Genomic DNA, 19,749 nt, shown 5'->3' with positions numbered 1-19,749 from the left:
CTTAGCACCCCAGGGCCAGATCCTGCCCCACTGGGCGCCGCAGGGCTGTGCTGTGCAGCACTGAGCACTCGGTGGGGTCAGGACCCCAACACCCCAGCCAGGGGCTGTCCCACTTGTCCCTTCGGGGAAGCGGCTGCCAGAGCAGCCCTGGGAGCGGGGCCGGCTGCTCCCTGCCCTGCTGACGTAGGAATTTTGGCTCGTGCCGCTTCCCGCAAGTCCTTCTAGGATGATCTGGGTTGGTGCCAGCTGGGCCGGATCCTGACCAGCACGAGTGCAGGAGGCATCGGACACACAGCCATCCGGGCAGGGTGACCCCAGGGGTCCTTGTGTCACTTGGGCCTGGCTCCCAGCAGCATGGGGCCAGTCTGGGGACCGGGACCCCTGTCCTTACACAACGCAGACCTTGGTGAGGGGACAGTCAGCCCTGAGCACCAGGAGCTGCCCCCATCTTCAGCTGGAAAAAGGAACCCATGGCAGCTGCATCCAATCCATGAGCACCACCAGCTGTTAACTCTGAAACCTAATGATGACCTCCCTTCCCAGGTCCTGGCAGCGCTGGGGTCCAAACTGTGTAAAAGGAACTCAGGAGCAAAGCTTGTTTGTGGGGTTTCCTAGGAGAAATCCACCCTCGGCCTCCGGGGGAAGCCAGGGGCCATTCCGGAACGGGGTGCCCCTCGCTGGAGTGGGCCCGAGTTCCTGGGGATCACCCTGTTTCCAGAGCGGAGCTTTCATCTCAGCAGGTCAATGCTTTCAAGAATCAGGGGGAAGGGGGGGGCCGTGAATCAGCGCCTGGTGGGGCCCAAAGCCCCCTGTCATCTTTCCAAGGAAGGAAGTGGTGGCCTGACCCGAAACCCTGTGGGTGGTGGGGCCCAGGCAGCGGAGGTGGCCCAGCACCACTTCCCCCGGGGCTGGCGCTGCCTGGATTGGGCCCAGGGACTGTCCTGGGCGCCCACCCCGCTGGGGTTCTGCCTTGTGGCCACCCTTCCTCCCCGCAGCTCCTGGCACAGGCACCCAGCGAGCAGTTCCAGGGTGTCCCTCTGTCCCCTGTGCCAGATCCAGCATCCCTGGTGCCACTCTAGATAGTGGGGTCTGGCCCAGGGCCCCCCGAGAGCAGGGACAGGCTGTGTCCATCACCCCTGGGAGCCCCCGGAGCAGGGACAGGCTGTGTCCATCACCCCTGGGAGCCCTCCGAGAGCAGGGACGGGTTGTGTCCATCACCCCAGGGACAGCGTCACCCTTGACGCTCAGCGCAGAATGGTCACAGAGTGGGAGATTCCCACATTTCCCCAGAGGACGAGCCCAGCTGGTCCCAGATGCTGGCAAGAACCACTCGAGGTGGCTGCACAGCCCCTGGTCCCATTGCTGGTGGCTGTGGGGGCCCAGCCTGGCCCCCGAGCCTTTCCTGGCAGGGTGAGGGGGCGGCGGAGCTCAGACTCCCGCTCCCAGTCCTGTTCCCTGTCTACGGCCACAGAACAAAGTGGCTTCTGGGAAAGAGGATCCGCACAGGATGGAGCAGATGCTCCCTGGCTCAGCTCTGAGCTGGTCCCTGGATCCCAAAGCCCCTGCCACCCCATCCCAGAGCTGCCGGTCCCGGTCCCAGCACAGCCAGGATGGCAGAAGTGGCCCCAGCTCTGGTCCTGAGCCCCAAAGTGGGCAGCAGAGAGCAGAAACTCTGCCCCACAGGTACCACAAATCGACAGGAGGAGGTGGCTGGGCTGGCGTTTTTCCAACTTTTATTTTAAAAGTCATAATTGAAGCTTAACAAAGTTTGACCCCATTATTGTCGCGAGAGCTGGGGGCACCCACAGTCCCTGCGGAGCCGTGTGCTCCTGCCCCCCATAAGCCCTGACCCTGCTTCCCCAGGACCTCCCAATTCTCCGGCTCCGTCTACGCCTCCACTGGGCGCAGCAACCACTGAGACCACCAGCACCCTCAAAAGAATGTGGGGTTATGGGGAAAAGGGTTCCCGGTGGGGGACGGGGGAGCAGGGAAGCCCCTTGTCCCCCTCCCACAGTACGGACATGCAGGTATTTATCAAAGGAAGGCGGACGGCGGGGCGGGGGCTGCGTGGAGCAGCTCCGCTCAGACAGCGCCTTCCCAAGGGACAGGTAAAAAAATACAGCCAGACAAGAGGCTCACGGAAAACCGTCATCATCGTCCTCCGCCATCTCCTTTGCGAACTCCAGGTCCTGTTGCTCGCGCTCCCGGCGCTCCTGGAAGGCAAAAAAAAGGCAGAGGTTAGGAACAGGAGCTGCGTCCTTCTCATGGCCGCGTCCGTCCCGAGCACGAGCAGTTTCAGGCTGCAGTGACCCAGATGAGATCTCACCTCTGCAGATTCCAAGTCCTTATTGTAAGATTTAGGTGGGAACCTCATGGCCTGGGAAAAAAAGAAGAAAGAGAAGGCAGATTGGAGCTGAGCAACGTCTCAGCTCTGCCCCGCTGTCCCTGCCAGCCTCCGGAGCGGCTGCGCTCACCTTGACAGACATGTTGTGGATGTCGAGGCAGAAGGAGATGCGCTGGTGGAACGCCAGCTGGGGCTCCCGCGTGGAGTAGATGTCGATCATCTCCTTCGACTGGACGTAGCCCTTCTCGTGGTTAATGCTGGCCTCGATCACGCCATCCCGAATGGCCTGTGAGCAAGAAGAAAGGCGGTCAGGGCACCCACAGCCCCCGAACGCTGCAGCAACCGTTTGGAGTGAAGGGAGGAGCGGGCTGCGGCGGTGGGAGCAGCTGGACCGCGACACAGCGCACAGAAGAGGGGACTTGCTGCCTCGGGTGTCCCAAGAAGGGTCTTGATGGAAAATTGGGCACAGAGAGGGAAGAGAAACAGGGATGGGAGCACCAGGAAGGATGGGACTTCACTACCTTGGCCACAATAAACTCTGCATCCTCCGGGCTGTCCAGCTGCAGCTTCTGGGCGATATCGGCCAGGGAGATGCGAGAATAAGAGAGGCTGATCATACGGACACCTGCGAGGGAGGACGGAGAGTGGAGCCGCCGGCAGTGGCCGTGACCGTGACCCCAGGCGCCCCGGCTGTGGCTCCTGACCTGTCTTGATAACGTTGTGCCTCAGCCGGATGATCAGGGTGTAGGTGCCGTCGGCCTGAAACTTGTCCCCAAACTGATCGAGGACTTGGTTGAACTTGGCCAGGTTCCCGGTCCTGACGGCTGGAAGAGGGGAATGTGTTAATTGATAAGGAGTGAGGGACAGGGATGCAGGAGGCAGGGATGACCCCTGGGCCTGTTGCCCCCTCCTCTTCAGAGCTGCCAGGGGAGGGCTGGCACCAAGTGGAACCTGCTGCCAGCTCCCATCAAGAGGAAAGAAATACCCCCTGCTCTCCCTCCCAGGTTTCCCTGCTCCCTCAAAGCACGGGACATTGTGCCAAGACACCGGAGAGGGATGGAGCGCAGGCAGGAGCAGCCTGTCGTACCCTGGGTCAGGAGGAAGTAGGGCATGAGCGAGCGCTTGAGGGAGGGCTGTCTGAACTGCAGCCTGTCCGGGATCTCCCCAAGGAGCAGTTCCACCACGATGAGCAGCTTGTGCACCTTAAGCAGAGAGAGACACGGTGAGTCCTGACTGCCCAGCCTTGCGGCAGCTTTCCTGTGGAGCCAGGAGGCACCAGAGCCTACCAGTGTTCCCTATGCTCACTCACCGTCTGCTTGAAGCCAACAGCCGTGTGCTGCGGTGCCTTCCGCAGGGCATTCGTCATAGTCCTCCGCGCCTCTGAGTACTCCAGCTGGATGGCCTTGATGCGCCCTGTGTTTGGAAAAGCCAGAGTGAATCCAACTGGATCCAGCCAAACAAGAGCTTCACATCCTGCCTGCAAGGCCCCTCTCCAGCCGCTCCAACAGGTTACCTCGGGAAGCAGAGCTCCTGGTTCCGGAGCTGCTGGTGCCACATGGGATCCTCAGGATCTCACCTGTGTAATAGAGGTACCGAGCCCATTCATTGTTGTTAGCCTGCTCAGGAAACACGGACTTGGAGACGAGCTTTTCCGCTTGGTCATAAAGGTTGTAGTGGAGATAGTTCCTCAGCAGCAGGTTGAGGAGGGTGGCCTGCCCATCCGCATCGTGACGCAGCGTGGCTGTCCGTAACCGGGCATGCAGGAAGCTGCCAGAACGGGAGAGAATGTCAGGGAGGGAGAAAGAAAGGAGCCCTGCTCGTCAGGACACAGCTCAGTGAGTGCCTGCATGCAGGATCTACCCCACCTCCTGACCACGTCGAGTTTATTCAGGAATTCATAGATGCGGGAGTGGTAGTAATAACATTTTGCCACCACCAAGTCAAGGGCCCGTCGGTTTTGGGAACTGATCTTCTGCATCAGGTCATCGGAGACTTTCTGAGCCTGCAAGAGGGAAAGAGAGGTCAGAGCTGAGGAACCAGGAGGCTGAGCCCAAGGGCTGCCTCCAAACACAGCTGAAGGGAAGGGGAGAGTGTGGGGCCACACCAGGACACCAGGCAGGTCCCTGATGCTCTCCAGGCTCTGCCTGGTGCAGGAGCACCACAGGAAGAGCTCGGGGAATCTCACCTCAACATATCGCTTGCTGTTCATCAGGTAGATGACAAGAAGCAGCTGGAGGTAGGTCTCCACTTCTGGCAAGAGAGGGGCTGAGGCCGCCTTCCCTGTCCGTGGGCGAAACTGCAGCTCAGCTTCCGTCTCCATGACCTGGGTAGGGAGAGACATGCTGGAATTCCATCCCCCCATCCCACCTCATGCCCTGCTGGCAGTAAGGCCCGTCCCCAGCCTGTCCTGGTGACAGCTCTGCTACAGGGGTAACAGGAGAACCAGCCTAGGCTGCCAGCACAACAGTCCCACCCCTGCCAGCACTGCAGCGACCCATCTCACCCCACACGCGCTCCTGAACAGCGTGTCCCAGGAATCCCCAAGCCCTTGCTGTTCCCGGTGCGCTCCCACCCTGCAGAACGGTGCTCTGGAGGCTCACGGGTGTGGGAAAGGTGGCCCCTCCACAGTCAGGCCCCTCTCCCCATCCCCTGCTGCCGTACCTCCTCGAGGAAGCCGAGGAGGAAATCCCGCACGGTGCTGTTGGAGGTGAAGAAGCCATTGATGGCTTTGTGAAGCACGTTGGAGTTGAGTCGGCGTGAGGTGGAGGGCAGAGCCCGCAAGGCACGCAGGACATAGCGCGGCTCCTTCCCTGACACGGCCTTCTCCAGCTGCTTCACGTGCTCCTTGATATCTGCGGGAGCACAGGGGATGTGCTGTCAGCACGCATCTGCCTGAGGCATCAGCCAAAGGATGCACCAGAGTGGAGTTGGGATCCCTCCAGGTCCATCCGGCTGCTGTTGGGACCCTCTAACCATTTGTGGGAGTGGGACTGAGCATCCTCAGCATCCCCAGTGCCTGACCCGACCCTGCAGCCATCCCTGCTCAGAGCAGGGGCTGGAGAAGACCCCTCCAGAGGCCCCTTTCTCCACCTGTGGGCTCCATCCTTCCCCTGCAGCCTGCCAGGGTCCCATCGTGGCATTCCTGTGGCTCCCTCTGCCCCTTACAGGGACTCTTTGGGGCCCCCCAACTCCTTTTCCCCACAGTGACGCCCCATTCCCCTCCTCCAACACCTTTTCCAGCATTTCTCCCCCGACAACTCCCCTCCTCCCTTCCTACCCCCACAGACACCCCTTTCTACCCTTTCCTCAATAAGGATCCCCCCCCCAGGGCTCCCTATAGCCCCCCCATTCCCCTCTGCCCCAAGATTCCTTAAGGAGGCTCCCCTAAGCCAGCCCTGGTCCCTCTCTCTGACAACCCCTGCCCCCCAATCCCCATTAGAGGGACCCCTCTCCAGTGTCCCCTGTTCCCCTCAACCCAGGCCCCTTCCCGTTCCCCTCCCTCCAGATCCGCGTCACAGGGGCCTCTCTCTGGTGCCCCCCGCCATTTCCCTGTATCCAGGCCCCTCCCTGGGCTCCCTCAAACCCAGCCCCCCCTCTCCGTTCCCTTCAGCCCAGCTCCCCTCTCCCCCCACCCCAGTTTCCCTCAGCCCAGGCTCCCATTCCCCTCCTCCTTCCCCTCAGCCCCTTCCCCCCCACCTCCCCCTCCCCATTCCCTTTGCCCCCCACCATCATTCTCACTCCCTCGCTGTACCCCTCGGCCCAGGCCCCCCCCTCAGTTTCTGCCTCCCCCAGTCCCATCCCCACTCCCTTCTCCCTCCCCCCCCCTCATTTCCACCAACACTCCCACCCCGTTCCCCTCGACCCGGCCCCCCCCTCCCGTTCCCCTCAGCCTGGGACCCCCCCTCATCGATCTCTTCAGCTCAGGATCACTCTCCGTTCCCCTCATCTCCGTCTCCTCTTCCCTCTCCCCGTTCCCCTCGGCCTACCCCCCCACCCCCCAATTCCCCGTTCCCCTCGGCCTGGGACCCCCCCATTCCCCTTGGCCTGGGACTCCCCCTGCTCCCCATTCCCCTCTTCTCCCACTCCTCTCTCCCGTTCCCCCCAGCCCGGGACCAGCCCCCGTCCCGCCTCAGCTCCTCCCTCCCCGTTCCCCTCTGTTTGGGCCCCCCCTCACCCTCCAACGTGATGGCATCCAGCTCCCGCTGCGGCTGCCGCTCCCCGGCGGTTTCAGCCGCCGTCCCCGTCCCCACCTCCTCCTGCATCTCCACGTCGGGGGGTGCCGGAGGGGGCCCGTCGGGGGGCGCCTTGGCCTTGTCCCCGCGGCGCCGGGACGCGCCCTCCTGTTTCATGGCCGTGACACTGCAACAACCGCGGGGCGCACCGGGAGCCAGGCGCGACCAGCCGAACTCGGCACTCGGGCTGTTGAGCGCCGAGTTCGGCACCGATCGGCTCCTCCCGCTGAGCCCGCTCGGCTCTTTCCGTCACGCTTTCGTCTCCTTCCGCCAGCCGCTCGGGTATTTCCGTCACGCCTTCGGTCGTTTCCGCCGGCCTCTCGGGGATATCCGCCAGAGGTTCGGGTATTTTCGTCAGGCTCTCGGGTGTTTCCGGCTGCCGCTCGGCTGTTCCCGCCCTCCTCGCGGCGCATGCGCGGGCGGGTCTGAGTCTGCCGCGCTGAAGCGAAGTGCGAGGCTTCGGCCACGGGGAGAGGTCGCCGTTCTTATCTTCCACCCCCGCCGCCTTTATGGAGCTCTGGGCCGGGGCTGCGGTCCGCTGCAGGGCGCAGCCGGACCACTCGTGCTGGTGAGGAGCCTGGCAGGCTGGGTCCGTGGGCTGGAGGGCAAGGAGGCTCTGCAAGGGGATCTGGAGAAGCTGGATCCATGGGTGAAGGGCAGGGAGACTATGCAGAGGGATCTGGAGAAGCTGGATCCATGGGTGAAGGGCAGGGAGACTATGCAGAGGGATCTGGAGAAGCTGGATCCATGGATGGAGGGTAGGGAGACTATGCAGAGGGATCTGGAGGAGCTGGATCCATGGATGGAGGGCAGGGAGACTATGCAGAGGGATCTGGAGAAGCTGGATCCATGGATGGAGGGCAGGGAGTCTCTACAGGGGGATCTGGAGAAGCTGGATCCATGGAAAGAGGTCAGGGAGGCTCTGAAGAGGGGTCAGGAGAAGCTGGGTCCATGGGCTGGAGGGCAGGGAGACTCTACAGGGGGATCTGGGGAAGCTGGATCCATGGAAAGAGGTCAGGGAGGCTCTGAAGAGGGGTCAGGAGAAGCTGGATCCATGGGCTGGAGGTCAGGGAGGCTCTGCAGGGGGACCTGGAGAAGCTGGATCCATGGTTGAAGCGCAAGGAGAGTCTGTAGAGGGGTTAGGAGAAGTTGGATCCATGGGCTGGAGGACAGGGAGGCTCTGCAGAGGGGTCAGGACAGGCTGGATCCATGGGCTGCAGCCAGTGGGATGGGGTTGAACCAGGCACAGTGCCAGGCCCTGTACTTAGGTCACAACAACCCCGTGTAGCTCCCGGCTTGGGGAAGAGCAGCTGGGAAGCTGCCTGGCAGAAAAGGACCTGGGGGTGCTGGTTGGCCGTGGCTGAATATGAGCCAGAAGTGGCCCAGGTGGCCAAAAAGGCCAGCGGCATCCTGGCTTGGATCAGCCATGGAGTGAATACAGGGATCGTCCCACTGGACTCAGCATTGCTGAGGCTGCACCTCGACTCCTGGGTTCAGTTTTGGGCCCCTCACTCTAAGAGGGATACTGAGGGGCTGGAGCATGTCCAGAGAAGAGAATGGAGCTGAGGAAGGGGCTGGAGAACAGGTACGGTTGAACTCGATGATCTCAAAGGTCTTTTCCAACCAAGTGATGCTATGATTCTGAGGGAGCCTCCAAGGCTTGAAGGCAACTGGGGACCTGAAAACACCTGCAGGGTGAAAAACTGGGCTTCAGAACATCTAGTTCGTCAGTGAGAAGTTATTCTCTTTATTTTTAAAGCAGCCTTTCAGTACTTAAAGGGGGCTTGTAAGAAAGATGGGGAGAAGTGTTTTAGTAAGGCCTGTAGCCATAGGATGAGGGAGAACGGTTTTCAGCTGAAAGAGGAGAGATTGAGAGGAGATCTTAGGAAGAAAATGTTTCCCTGTGAGGGTGGGGAGGCCCTGGAACAGGTTGCCCAGAGAAATAGTGGCTGACCCATCCCTGGAGGGGTTCAAGGCCAGGTTGGATGGGGCTTGGAGTAACCGGATCCAGTGGGAGGTGTCCCTGCCCATGGTACGGAGTTGGAACTGGATGGGCTTTAAGGTTCCTTCCAACCCAAACCATTCCATGGTTCTCTGATGCTGTGATTTCTTCCTTACTGCTAGGATGTGGAGCCCTGAGGGGCTGCTTTACCTGCTGTGCAGTATTAAAATGCTCAGATCCCACAGCTTTCTAACCCTTAGCAGGTTCCTGAGTCACACACAAATCAAGGATGGGACCAGGGTAAGTGGATTATTGCTGTTTTATTGCCGTGTATCTTATTGATCACACAAACAGCTGTGTGCCCAAATGTTTTGGGAAAACCAGGATCACTTACAGGGCAGCCAACAGGCTTGTGGTTATTTGGGCTGGTGGATTTTTCCGTTGCCATTCTGCGTTCATATCGGGGGGAAAGATAAATCAATTTTAGTATCTGGATTCTGGCTTCCCTAAGGAGTTTTCTCACCTTAAGCCTGCTTTTCCCCCTCATTTCAAAGCAGCTCTGAGCAGTAGTACAGATGAAATTTGGAGAAAGAAACTGGCTTGCAGAGACTTTCAAATACATTCTTAAGTAATTCCCTTTCCATCATCCTGGATGAAAGAACAGGGATAACTTAATCCGAATTACTGAGAGCATTGAGGACGTACAGGGATGCATACAGAGCTGCCATGGATGAGAAGGCTTCTCCCGCACAGACAGCGGATCCATCTTTCTGCAGCTTCACTCCGCTCATCGCCACCATGGTCATGGTTAATTTTTGTTCCTTCTCTTGTGCGAAGGAGAGCAGGCTGGCATCCACACAGAAAGGCTTCTTGTTATGCTTGATGTCCTGCTCCAGGATGCTCTCAACCTGTGCAGCAACAACAAAAAAAGGCAAAATCAGTGTTTTTCACAGTGCCCCCCATCTGTGGAAGTTACGTAAATGATCTCTTTGACTCCTAAAATGCTTCACTGTCTTACAGGTGCACTGGATAATCCACGTTATGTATTGAATTAGAATGGTTTGTGTTGAAAGGGACCTTGAAGCCCATCCAGTTCCACCTCCTGCCATGGGCAGGGACACTTCCCACTGGATCCGGTTGCTCCAAGCCCCATCCAACCTGGCCTTGAACCCCTCCAGGGATGGGACAGCCACTATTTCTCTGGGCAACCTGTTCCAGGGCCTCCCCACCCTCACAGCAAAACATTTCTTCCTGAAATCTCATTTAAATCTCCCCTCTTTTGGGGATTTTTTTTTACCCTGAAAGACTATTGTGCACGTATATCCAGTTTCCAGTTTCTTACAAATTAGTTATGTCCAAGAAATTAAAACTGTAGTGTGTTTATGTGTTTCTTTTTTAAATCTGGAGCTAAAGAAGCCAGAAAACTGACCCCCATTTCAAGAAAAATGGTAGTCAGCTGTGTCCAATTTAGTTTATCAGCAAAACAGTTGTCAGAAATCTTAGCTCTTCATGTCTTCACATGGTTTCTCTCAAAGTCAGTATTGTGATCCCTGCCAAGTTTGAAACAATTGTTCCTTCCCTTCTCGCTGATGTTATTTCAAGCTGTGATTCCACTGCTAATGTCATTATCATTTAGGTGCTGCTTCACTTAAAATAATGCCCCCTGCCCCTTCATCTGGAGCCAAACATGATGTATTGTGCTCTCACCAGCTTCAGCTGTTGGGACACGATCCCCTCTTCCACGGACTCCAGCAGCAGCAGCAGCTGATCCTCTCTCAGTTCTGTAGAATTAAAACAAGTTTAAACCAAAAAAAACCCATCTTTGGATATTTTAAACTGAATTATTAGTGCAGCCTCCCTGTGAGAAGAAAACAGCCATTCCTCCAGGAACAGGTGATGGCACTGCTGAGTGTAGGAACTGGGGGGAGATAGAAGCAGCCTTGAGAAAGGAAGCCTGGAATTTGCACTGCCTTTTCTCCACGGTTGAGTTCTGCTTTCAAGCCCTCTCTCCAAGGATCCTCTGTGCTCTCTTCCGGGCTAAGCGTTAGCTTGGTGCCAGGTTCTCAGCAGTTACTGCTCTGCTACTCCCACTATAGGCAGCTCCGTGCTCCTGGCACAAACCACAGCCGTTCCCACCACTGGAGAAATGGTTTTACCTAAATTGTCTTAAGTTTTCTGTGTTCTGTTAGTTTTGTCAGTATGATTACTCTTCATATATCCTGGTGCCCCTGGATTTCCCTATTAACACAGCCAGAAAACCTTACCGTCCAAAGCATCCAGAGTGTAGGCAATTGCTCCTGCCAGCTGGAGGAGGAGATGCCGTGAAGAGTTCAGTAAGCTGCTCAACAGGTCTTTTAAGTCCGGGCTTTCTGTTTTCAGCTCACAGCTACTGGTTTCATCAAGAATTGCTTCCATCTGGGGGGGATAAGGAACAGAAATGCTAAGATTTAAGAGAAGAGGTGGCTTGTAGTTCCTTGGAGTTTAACCACAGCAGCACATGAACAGTCATATACTTTTTGTCTCCCCTATCTAAACTATTTATGAAGCTGTAATTGAGGCTTTAATGTTCACACTGGCTCTGGTTAAAGACAGGATATGAAATTTAAATGATTCGAAGCCTTCAGGGAAGTCTGCTGGGCTACATTCAGGACGTATGTCATTTTCATTATATTCAGGACATTCCTTCCAGTATGAAGAGGGGCTCCAGGAAAGCTGGGGAGGGGTTCTTGATCAGGAAGGGTGGGGATAGTACGGAGGGGAACGATTTGAAGCTGAAAGATGGGAGATTGAGATGAGATCTTAGGAAGAAATGTTTCCCTGTGAGTGTGGGGAGGCCCTGGCCCAGGTTGCCCAGAGCAGTGGTGGCTGCCCCATCCCTGGAGGGGTTCAAGGCCAGGTTGGATGGGGCTTGGAGCAACCGGATCCAGTGGGAGGTGTCCCTGCCCATGGCAGGGGATTGGACTGGATGGGCTTTGAGGTCCCTTCTAACCCAAACTGTTCCATGATTCTATGATATTTCAGCCCTTGAGTCTGTCCCGAGCACCAGACGTGATGAAAACCAGACAGATGTGCTGCTTGAGGATTTGGGGGTTGGTAGTTGTGACACGGAAGGGACGGCATCTGGGGCAAGAGATGTGGTCGTGGCTGTCTGTGTTTATAAATCCCGGTAGCAAGAAGAGCTTTGCTTACTTTCTCGGTCAGTTCTTGAAAGAGGTTCCTGTCTCTCATCACAGCTTTGATGGCTTTTAAGAATACTGGTAGCAGATTGGAAGACAAATTGGAGAAAATTTGACAATTGTCTTTAACCTCTTCCTGCACTGCTCCTAATTTTTCTTGGGAGGAACCTGAAAATCAGAGAGTCCCCATATCATTTCCAAACCAGGCAATCCCCCAAGAAATTCACTGCCACCCCTAAATTTAGGCGTTTTGAGTTGGATGGTTGTGGTGTTGCAGGGGATTGGTAGCATTCTGCACATTGCTTCTGAGGGGTTGTGTTCATTCTGGGAGATTCCCTCTTCCCAAAGCAGGTAAAAGCAGTGCAAATGGGAGCAGTAAAAGCAGTAAAAGACTTACCATCGGATGCGAACATGTTTACTTGTTCTTTTGGGAAGTAGTTTAAACCTGCAACAGAATGAGAATTAGAAAAACACTTAAAACTGGAGAGGGATTTTTTTTACCAGGATTGGTCGAAAGCTACTGGTATCCCAGTTTGGAAATCTCAAGTGCTTGGTGTTCGCACTCGATCCACTGCATTTGTCTTATGCCTGTTATTTAAAAATCATTATTCCCAGGCCTCGTTCCTTTCTGTCTTATGTTGGGGTCTGAATCAGCTGATAAGTGTGTTAAAATATGAGTACATTAAAATGATGGCTTATACCCAACAGGACCTGTGCAAGCGTGGGAAGCACGGAGCACGTGGAGCAAGCCAAACGTGGTCTCTAGAATCCTGCAGCAGGTTTGTGGACCTTAATCTTCCCTCTCCCTATCCATCAGAAGTGCCTTTTACACCACTGAATGATCAGTGCCCTGTTTTCTCTCTGGCTCTTTTCTTCCAAGTAGGAAAAGAGAAGAGAAGAAGAGACAACAAACCTCTGTCTTCTCTGCTGCTTTTCAACAGGAGCTCTGCAGTTCCTAAAATTTAGAGTTGAGACTTCCAGTATCCTTCTTTTATTTCCTTGCCAACCTCCCTCCAAACTGCGTCTCTTCCCAGGTAACTCTTTTAACTTACTGTGTAATGGGATTTCTGTCACTCATATGCATTCATGTCCTTGCAAATGAGCTAAGGGTGGCCATGAGGCTGAATGGTACTTCAGAAAATGGTTTTCCTCTTCTTTGTTGTCTCCTGGATGGAGGAGTTGGTTGTTTCTGGAAGGTACTTACCCCATGATCCATCTGCAATGGAGAGCTCGATTGCCCGGAAGGCCAGGGTGCAGCCCTTGGGAATGGTTATGCTTTGTTTGTTCTGTCTGGTGCCCTGGTCAAGGGGAATAAAAACTGTTAGGGGGCCTGGATGGTGTGGAGGTGGTGGGAAAGGACTGACTTTTCCATGACTTTTCCCTTTTTCTGAAGAGGAACCAAACCTTTGCACAAAACTTGGCGTAAAGCTGGGCCATGAAGCTGCCCTCTGCCTCTGTGGATTCCTGGTAGTGAGTCTCCTCTGAGGCTTCGATGCTTTCATGAACCACGTATAAATGTTGTCTTGTTTTCTGTAGCTGTTGAATGAAGGAGTGATTCACATTGATTTTTCTGAAAAAAAAAAAAAAAAAAAAAAAAAGGATGCATTATCCTGGCTGTTCTCCTGAGTTAGAGAAGTCCTGTAATCTGTGGGAGCCAGAACCCCTACACTTGTTTCCTTTCTCGTGTTGTGTGTATGGATGGAAGTATCCCAGTGTTGGGGACTTCTGGAGGGAAAAGAGGGCAGAAAATGGGCTGAAATGCTTGCTGTCCTCAGTGTATTCCCCTTTTGTGTCTGAGGGGCAGCGTGGCTGCAGCCTGGCAGCACGCGCAGGTGATCGGTCCTGATCTGCAGGCTCCTCTCCAGGTACAAGTGTGAGACAGGATGACTTGGCTTCATGCTAAGGTGTTCCCATGTGCCAGGTTACACTTTGCATTGCAAAACTGTGTAAGGAATCTTTACAGCTTCATAAGGAATCTATCGTCTCTCTTTCCCACCCCCTAGAAGTATAGTTAGGGAGGGTGCGTGCTCTTGGCTCTTAGTCTTGGGTTTTGACTGTTGAAAAAACATTGCGTAACTTGGCATGGAGGAAGGTGACAGAGGACGTATTGTTGCTTTGCGTCTGTCTTACCTTTGCGTTGTCAGTGCCTCAAGTTTTGGTACTGGTATGTGGTTCTTTTCCAGCTTAATGGACCATGCTTTGGAAAATGAGGCAGCTCCTGTCAGCTCTGCGCTTGTAGAGTCAACGCAAAGGCTTAGACTCCCATCGACTCTGTCACTGCAGCTTTTTTCCACTGTAAATTTTCTTAAATCTTGATCGTCATCATTGGGAAAGAGGGACACTGAAATCATAGAATCACAGAATCTGAATCATGGAGTGGTTTGGGTTAGAAGGGACCTCAAAGCCCATCCAGTCCCACCCCCTGCCATGGGCAGGGACACCTCCCACTGGATCTGGTTGCTCCAAGCCCCATCCAACCTGGCCTGGAACCCCTCCAGGGATGGGGCAGCCCCCACTGCTCTGGGCAACCTGGGCCAGAGCCTCCCCACCCTCACAGGAAAACATTTCTTCCTAAGATCTCACCTCAATCTCCCCTCTTTCAGCTACAAACCGTTCCCCCGCGTCCTATCCCTGCCCTCCCTGATAAAGAGCCCCTCCCCAGCTTTCCTGGATCCCTTTTCCGTCCAGGAAGCTGCTCTGAGTTCTCCCTGGAGCCTTCTCTTTTCCAGGCTGGAAAAAAACAACTCTCCCACCCATCCATGTATGGGAGGTGCTCCAACCCTCGGATCACCTCCGTGGCCTCCTCTGGACTCGCTCCAATGGTCGCATGTCCTAAATAATTTGGCACAGTCACTTAAACATGATTACACAGTCTCAATATTACAACTATTGCACACACCAGAAAGGTGAAACGTGGTAGAGTTGAGACATGAATGATCCAAGTGTTTTGCCTATGGAAATTGAAAACTTAAGAATTAACGTGGTCTTTACCTGTGCTTCTGTTGTCTCCATGCAGCAGGACGTCATCAAGTTTGTACCATGTCTGTTTGTAGCAGGGAGATGGATGGAATATGGCTTTGTTTTTTCTTCTCACCAGACAGAGGGGTCTGAAATGTTCGTGGTCCAAAATGCTCTGAACTGGGACCAGATCTCCACTGGGATCCATCTGGTTTACAATGGATTGGGTGACTTTTTTAAACATGCTGCTGCAGTCAGATAAATTCTTGAAGCAAAGTGAAGTGTGGTGGTGCCTTAGGGAAAGAGGCAAGGCTAGGTAAGCGAAATGACTTTCAAGCAGGGAGTTAGAATCAAGGAATAGTTTGAGTTGGAAAGGCCCTCAAAGCCCATCCAGTTCCACCCCCTGCCATGGGCAGGGACACTTCGGATCCGGTTGCTCAAAGCCCCATCTGACTGGCCTTGAACACCTCCAGGGAAGGGGCACCCACAACTGGGCAACCTGTTGTAACAAAATATCTGTTCCCTTAATTAAGAGCTTTTTAAAATCAATAATAACCCCCCAAAATCTCACATTAGTACATGGGCACGACTTTCACGTGGCTATGTCTAGGGAAGCAGTTGGAGAGGGGTGCTTCTCTGGTGAGGCTTGTTCAGCCTCATCCCCCTTCGCTGACGAATTCCTGGTCATCCTGCAGGCTGAGGATGTGGTCGCAGCTCCTGAGTATGCTGGTCTGCAGCACTGGAATCCGTCACTGCTCTTTGGATTAAGTTTTTTTGTAGCATATACCACTACATTTTCATTTCTGAGCTCAACGTTGCCCCTTAACCTAGGGCCTAACGTAGAATCACCAGGTTGGAAAAGACTTCTGAGATCATTGAGTCAAATCATCATGGCCCTAAGTGCTTTAAATTTTAATCAATGCTTTGCCCTGATGGAAGCTTAAAAAGAAAAATTGTTCAAGTAATTATTGAGCAATTTCTTGCTGTTTTTTACTGCTCAGCATTTCCCCTCAGATATTGAATGCCACCAGACAGGAGTGGCTTAGCGTTGTTTCGAAATAGAGCGTTAGAAAAACGGTTTTGTCAAAGCCTGGACAAAAGGAAGTGAAAGTGCTGAGAGGTGAACGCAGGCCTGGGGGGTGTAGGAGAGCTTGTTCTATGGAAAATCCCCCCCAAAATGTAAAACACCCATCCCAGCACAGCTCCCTAGGTTTGCCCTGGTGCTCTGCCTGTGTCCCCATGGAGGAGAGCTGGGTGTTGGACAGGCAGGAAAAAAAAAAATCACTGCTCATATGCTGTTGCAGCTTGGTTTTACTGCAGTTTCAGTTTTGATTTTTGCTTCAGCTGGAGTGTGGAAGGTGTGGGGGAAGAGAAGAGCTTTCATCTACAAGTCAAAAAGCTTCCCATACTTACTGAGAAGAGAAATGTGCAGGTCTTCCCCTCTTCTGCACCCTGCGATGTCCAGTGTTGTTAGAGAAAGTCCAGCAGAGCAGATGGAGGCACCTTCCCTCTCCCTGATGTCCCACAGGGGTCTGAAAAAAAGAGACTCACTCAGTCTGATTCTTCCAGAAGGGGTGGTGCGTCCTATGAGATGGAGCTGCAGAGGGAAACAGTCTTGTGTGTTTAATGTAGGATCATTTCAGTCGTGCCCACAGGACTTATTCTCTTGGGAGGCTTCAGAAAGAGAAAAAAACTAAACGAGAACACTTCACAGACAGCGTGCTTCACAGTTTGCTCCAACCCTCTTCCATACTGATAAGTCTTAGAAATATACTCGCCTGCTTGTGGGGCGGTTGGCTTCTCCGTCACGGTCTGTGGGCCATGTGCAGAGCCGTCTGCCGTGGCTCTGAAGCAATGTGACTTCAAATATGCAGCTGCCCTGTGGAAATGCTCTTTCCCCGCCTTTCCGTTCCGCTATCCGGAAACGTCTGCTAAATTAGGGCATGAAAAGCCCGTGGTTTGCAGTGTTCCTTCTCTTCCTAAAAGTTAGTCATTGACCTGAGTCAGCCTTTCGTGGGTCTCTTAAAGTGGCTATGGATAACTTCAGCTTGTCCTACAGATGTACCATTCCTGTCAGATTTGTTTAGTTTCTAGCATGATTTTAGTTTAGTTTCTAGCACTGGTTTTCATTCATCCTTCTGTTTTGTTTAGTTTCTAGCACTGGTTTTCATTCATCCTTCTGTTCTGCTTGGATGAGGAGCAGCGTGCCTTCGCGGTCCAGGAGGCCAAGGGGATTCTGGGGCGCGTGGAGAAGAGGGTGGGGAGCAGCTGAGGGGGATTCTTCTCCCCCTCTGCTCTGCCCTAGGGAGGCCCCATCCGGAGTCCTGTGTCCAGTTCTGGTCTTCCTAGCTCAGGAATGACTGGAGAGAGTCCAGTGGAGGTCACAGAAATGATGAAGGGATTGGAACATCATCAATCGTGGGAGGAAGGGCCAAGAGAACTGAGTCTCTTCAGCCTGGAGCCTCACTGGTGCTAAGGAACCCACACTGTGGGCTGCAAGCTCTTTGCTCTGCAGCAGTCAGTTGCTTGGCGGGCTTGGAATTGCCATCTACAATCATTTGCCATGCTTGTTTAAAAGCAAAAAACCTGTCTGTATGAAAATTCATGGAATGACACAAGTTTTTACAGGAATACTTACTTTATTAGTTTCTCTTAGAATACTGTACAAAGGAGTAATAAAAATATTCACACTTTAGTTTAGAAAGTTCTCTATGTGAGACTTGGGTATCCACAGCAAAAAGGGCTACTGGAAAAAACTTTAAAACTTTGTACAATGTCAGAATGTTCTGTTAAAAACCCCAACTAATAATTCAGTTCACAAACTGACCCCAGGAGTTACCTATACACAAACACTCGCATGCTTAAAAGATATTATAGGCAATGATAGAGCAACCTAAAGTCACAACAGGAAATATTAATGCGTTAACAATCGTAGCCAGCTGCTGTCCTATTAAACAAAAAATTAAACAATGATTAAAAAAGAAGTACTTTTCTTTCCTTGTTTTTTCTTTTAAAGGCTTTTTCTAGCAGAGAGTTGGGCTGTGCCGTCCCGTTAGTGGTGTTAAACGAATCTCAAGAGAGGATCCCTAATTCAGAAGCATCAGGCTGTTGGTACTTGGTTTTCTTGCCCAGCACAGCGGCTGCCGTGCTCTGTGAGTATGCGCTAGGTCCTGACAGAGGCTTAGAAGAGGCTTTGCCCTGGACAAGGGGGGATGGCTTCTGCCAGCGCCTGTGCAGGGCTCAAGTAGTGGGTTTCTAAAGCTTTTCTCCTTTGGCATTCATGATAGAACAAAAGAGAAAAGCACTTTAAGTACCTTATTACCCAGTTTCTCAGTCTCAAGACAGAGCCCACCTTTAATTCTCCAGCTGAGTTCACCACCCGGGTCACTAAACAGGAAGCCAGTATGAGTTTGAGAGGAACGTCTGTCAAATGCAGTGTGATCCAAATCCCATTTAAAATCAATAACAATGAATAACCTCCTTAACACAGGTAGCTAGGAGAAAATCCAACAGAGGATGACCAGACAGTCTTTGTACGCGCGTTCTGGATCTCCATGCAAAAGAGAAGCTTCACCCTTGGATCACGGCTGCGTTAGCTGCAAGTACGTGTCTGAGAAACCTTTCTCCTGTCCACGCTGTCCCCATCTCCCTTGTCTCAGAAATGAGTTATCCCATGCAAGCGTTAGTGCTTTGACTATGCTCTTTCACTCATTGTTTGTGTGCACGATTGGCCTTTTGAGCGCTGAACTTGCTTCTGTATGGATTTAACAAAGACAAATAAGCCGGGAGGGGTTTCAACAGAGTTCCAGGAGACCTAGAGCTGTGTCCATTGCTGTCACACCCCTGCAGTGGAGACTTAAGCTGGAAATTTGGCCCTGTGATGCCGACAGGGAGGAGCCATGCAACAGCCGTACCCAAAACTCCTGCACTCCCAGCTACCTCTGGTACACCTAACGAGTAGCTATTGCAACTGGTTTAATTGCAATTAACTTAAGGTTTCTTTTCTATTTTGGATTAATTCTGTAGCTTACCCTTAAGATGGGATCTTTGGGAAGATGCTACCAGATGTATAATTGTTCAAGTAAATATTAATCTTACGTAGATGCTTGAAACACCACATTATTAACATGAACTCTTTCTTCAGGTCTCTCGCTTCTTTCCATATTTCTCCAATTTTCATTTATGTTTCCCTTGGCTGGATTAACTGTGTGAGTCCAAGTGAACAGCAGTTATTCCATAGCAAAAATGCTATCCCTCTGTTGGAAAGAACGTTATTTCCCATGTAACACGTATCTGTGTAACGGCTATTTTAATCATTTCTGTGAACAAGGTAAACCAAAGAAGCTTACTGTTATAATCAAGGCATTGCCTAAGAAGTTTTAGTCTTTAAAAACTGCCTTTTTGGGAGCTTTATAATCCCCTTCTGTTTTGCAGTTGATCTTCACATTAACAAAACAGAATCAAGGGTGCATAGTGTCAGTTATAAGCACACCTAACGTGTTCAAATCCTCAGCTGTTGGAATGCCAAGGCCTTTGAAGAGTCTCTGAAGTGCTGTACTGCATCAAGAAGAGCTGAACTTCACCTTTAATTCATACTTAGGCTAAAAATGTCAGACCTTCTTTGGCGGCTTTGCATAATGTGCATCTACTTAGAAATCACCAGTATATGTCTGTATGCAGGAGTAAGGTTTTTTAAGCATAGAGCAACTGTTTCTGTTGCAGAAAGCTGATGATTTTGCCCTGGTATTCTACCAAAGGAGTTGTCTTTCCTCTGCAGGTTAACCATTGCCATGTTGGCTCTGTTCTGCGTTCAGGGCAGTTCAGCAACTTGCAGCCTGCGCTCTGGGTATGGTCTTAGCCATCCTGCTAAGGACAGACGGACAGCTCGGAGGGCAGTGCCTTTCCGAAAGCCTCCTGGGCATTGATGCTGTGGATTTTGGAGTCATCTCAAAGGTACTTTGCTGATTGATGAAGTATTTCCACTTTGAAAACAATATATTTTCCCAAAGTCATTGTCTAACAGCTGAGAGAGTGCATTGGCTTTAGGGTATAGAGTACCTTACCTAACAGCAGTACTTACGTCACGGTGGTTCAAAA

General features: G+C 52.7%; 3 protein-coding genes across 3 annotated transcripts; 1 reads left to right on the top strand and 2 right to left on the bottom strand.

Moving 5' to 3' along the window:
* Positions 1-1,702: 1,702 nt before the first annotated feature.
* On the bottom strand, positions 1,703-6,740 carry PSMD3 (proteasome 26S subunit, non-ATPase 3). Its single transcript, XM_054088652.1, has 12 exons — positions 6,519-6,740; positions 5,006-5,196; positions 4,530-4,667; positions 4,210-4,346; positions 3,921-4,111; positions 3,654-3,757; positions 3,432-3,546; positions 3,049-3,168; positions 2,866-2,969; positions 2,475-2,630; positions 2,327-2,377; positions 1,703-2,213 (listed from the first exon to the last, which is right to left on the bottom strand). The coding sequence occupies exons 1-12, from the start codon at positions 6,691-6,693 to the stop codon at positions 2,136-2,138; spliced, it is 1,560 nt and encodes a 519-aa protein (XP_053944627.1). The 5' UTR covers positions 6,694-6,740; the 3' UTR covers positions 1,703-2,135.
* LOC128854461 (uncharacterized) lies at positions 6,692-8,994 on the top strand. Its single transcript, XM_054088016.1, has 2 exons — positions 6,692-7,144; positions 8,779-8,994. Exons 1-2 carry the CDS (start codon positions 6,692-6,694, stop codon positions 8,992-8,994), a joined length of 669 nt encoding a protein of 222 aa, XP_053943991.1.
* On the bottom strand, positions 8,824-16,454 carry GSDMA (gasdermin A). The gene is made up of 11 exons (XM_009570570.2): positions 16,431-16,454; positions 16,066-16,184; positions 14,686-14,945; positions 13,825-14,035; positions 13,099-13,264; positions 12,899-12,992; positions 12,092-12,139; positions 11,708-11,862; positions 10,783-10,933; positions 10,226-10,299; positions 8,824-9,426 (listed from the first exon to the last, which is right to left on the bottom strand). Exons 3-11 carry the CDS (start codon positions 14,894-14,896, stop codon positions 9,190-9,192), a joined length of 1,347 nt encoding a protein of 448 aa, XP_009568865.2. The 5' UTR covers positions 14,897-14,945; positions 16,066-16,184; positions 16,431-16,454; the 3' UTR covers positions 8,824-9,189.
* Between the last annotated feature and the right edge of the window lie 3,295 nt (positions 16,455-19,749).

This window comes from Cuculus canorus, chromosome 25 (genome assembly GCF_017976375.1).
Source record: "Cuculus canorus isolate bCucCan1 chromosome 25, bCucCan1.pri, whole genome shotgun sequence".
Taxonomy (NCBI): domain Eukaryota; kingdom Metazoa; phylum Chordata; class Aves; order Cuculiformes; family Cuculidae; genus Cuculus; species Cuculus canorus.
The sequence above is the reverse complement of the archived record's forward strand: the minus strand, read 5'-3'. Positions and strand labels throughout refer to the sequence as shown.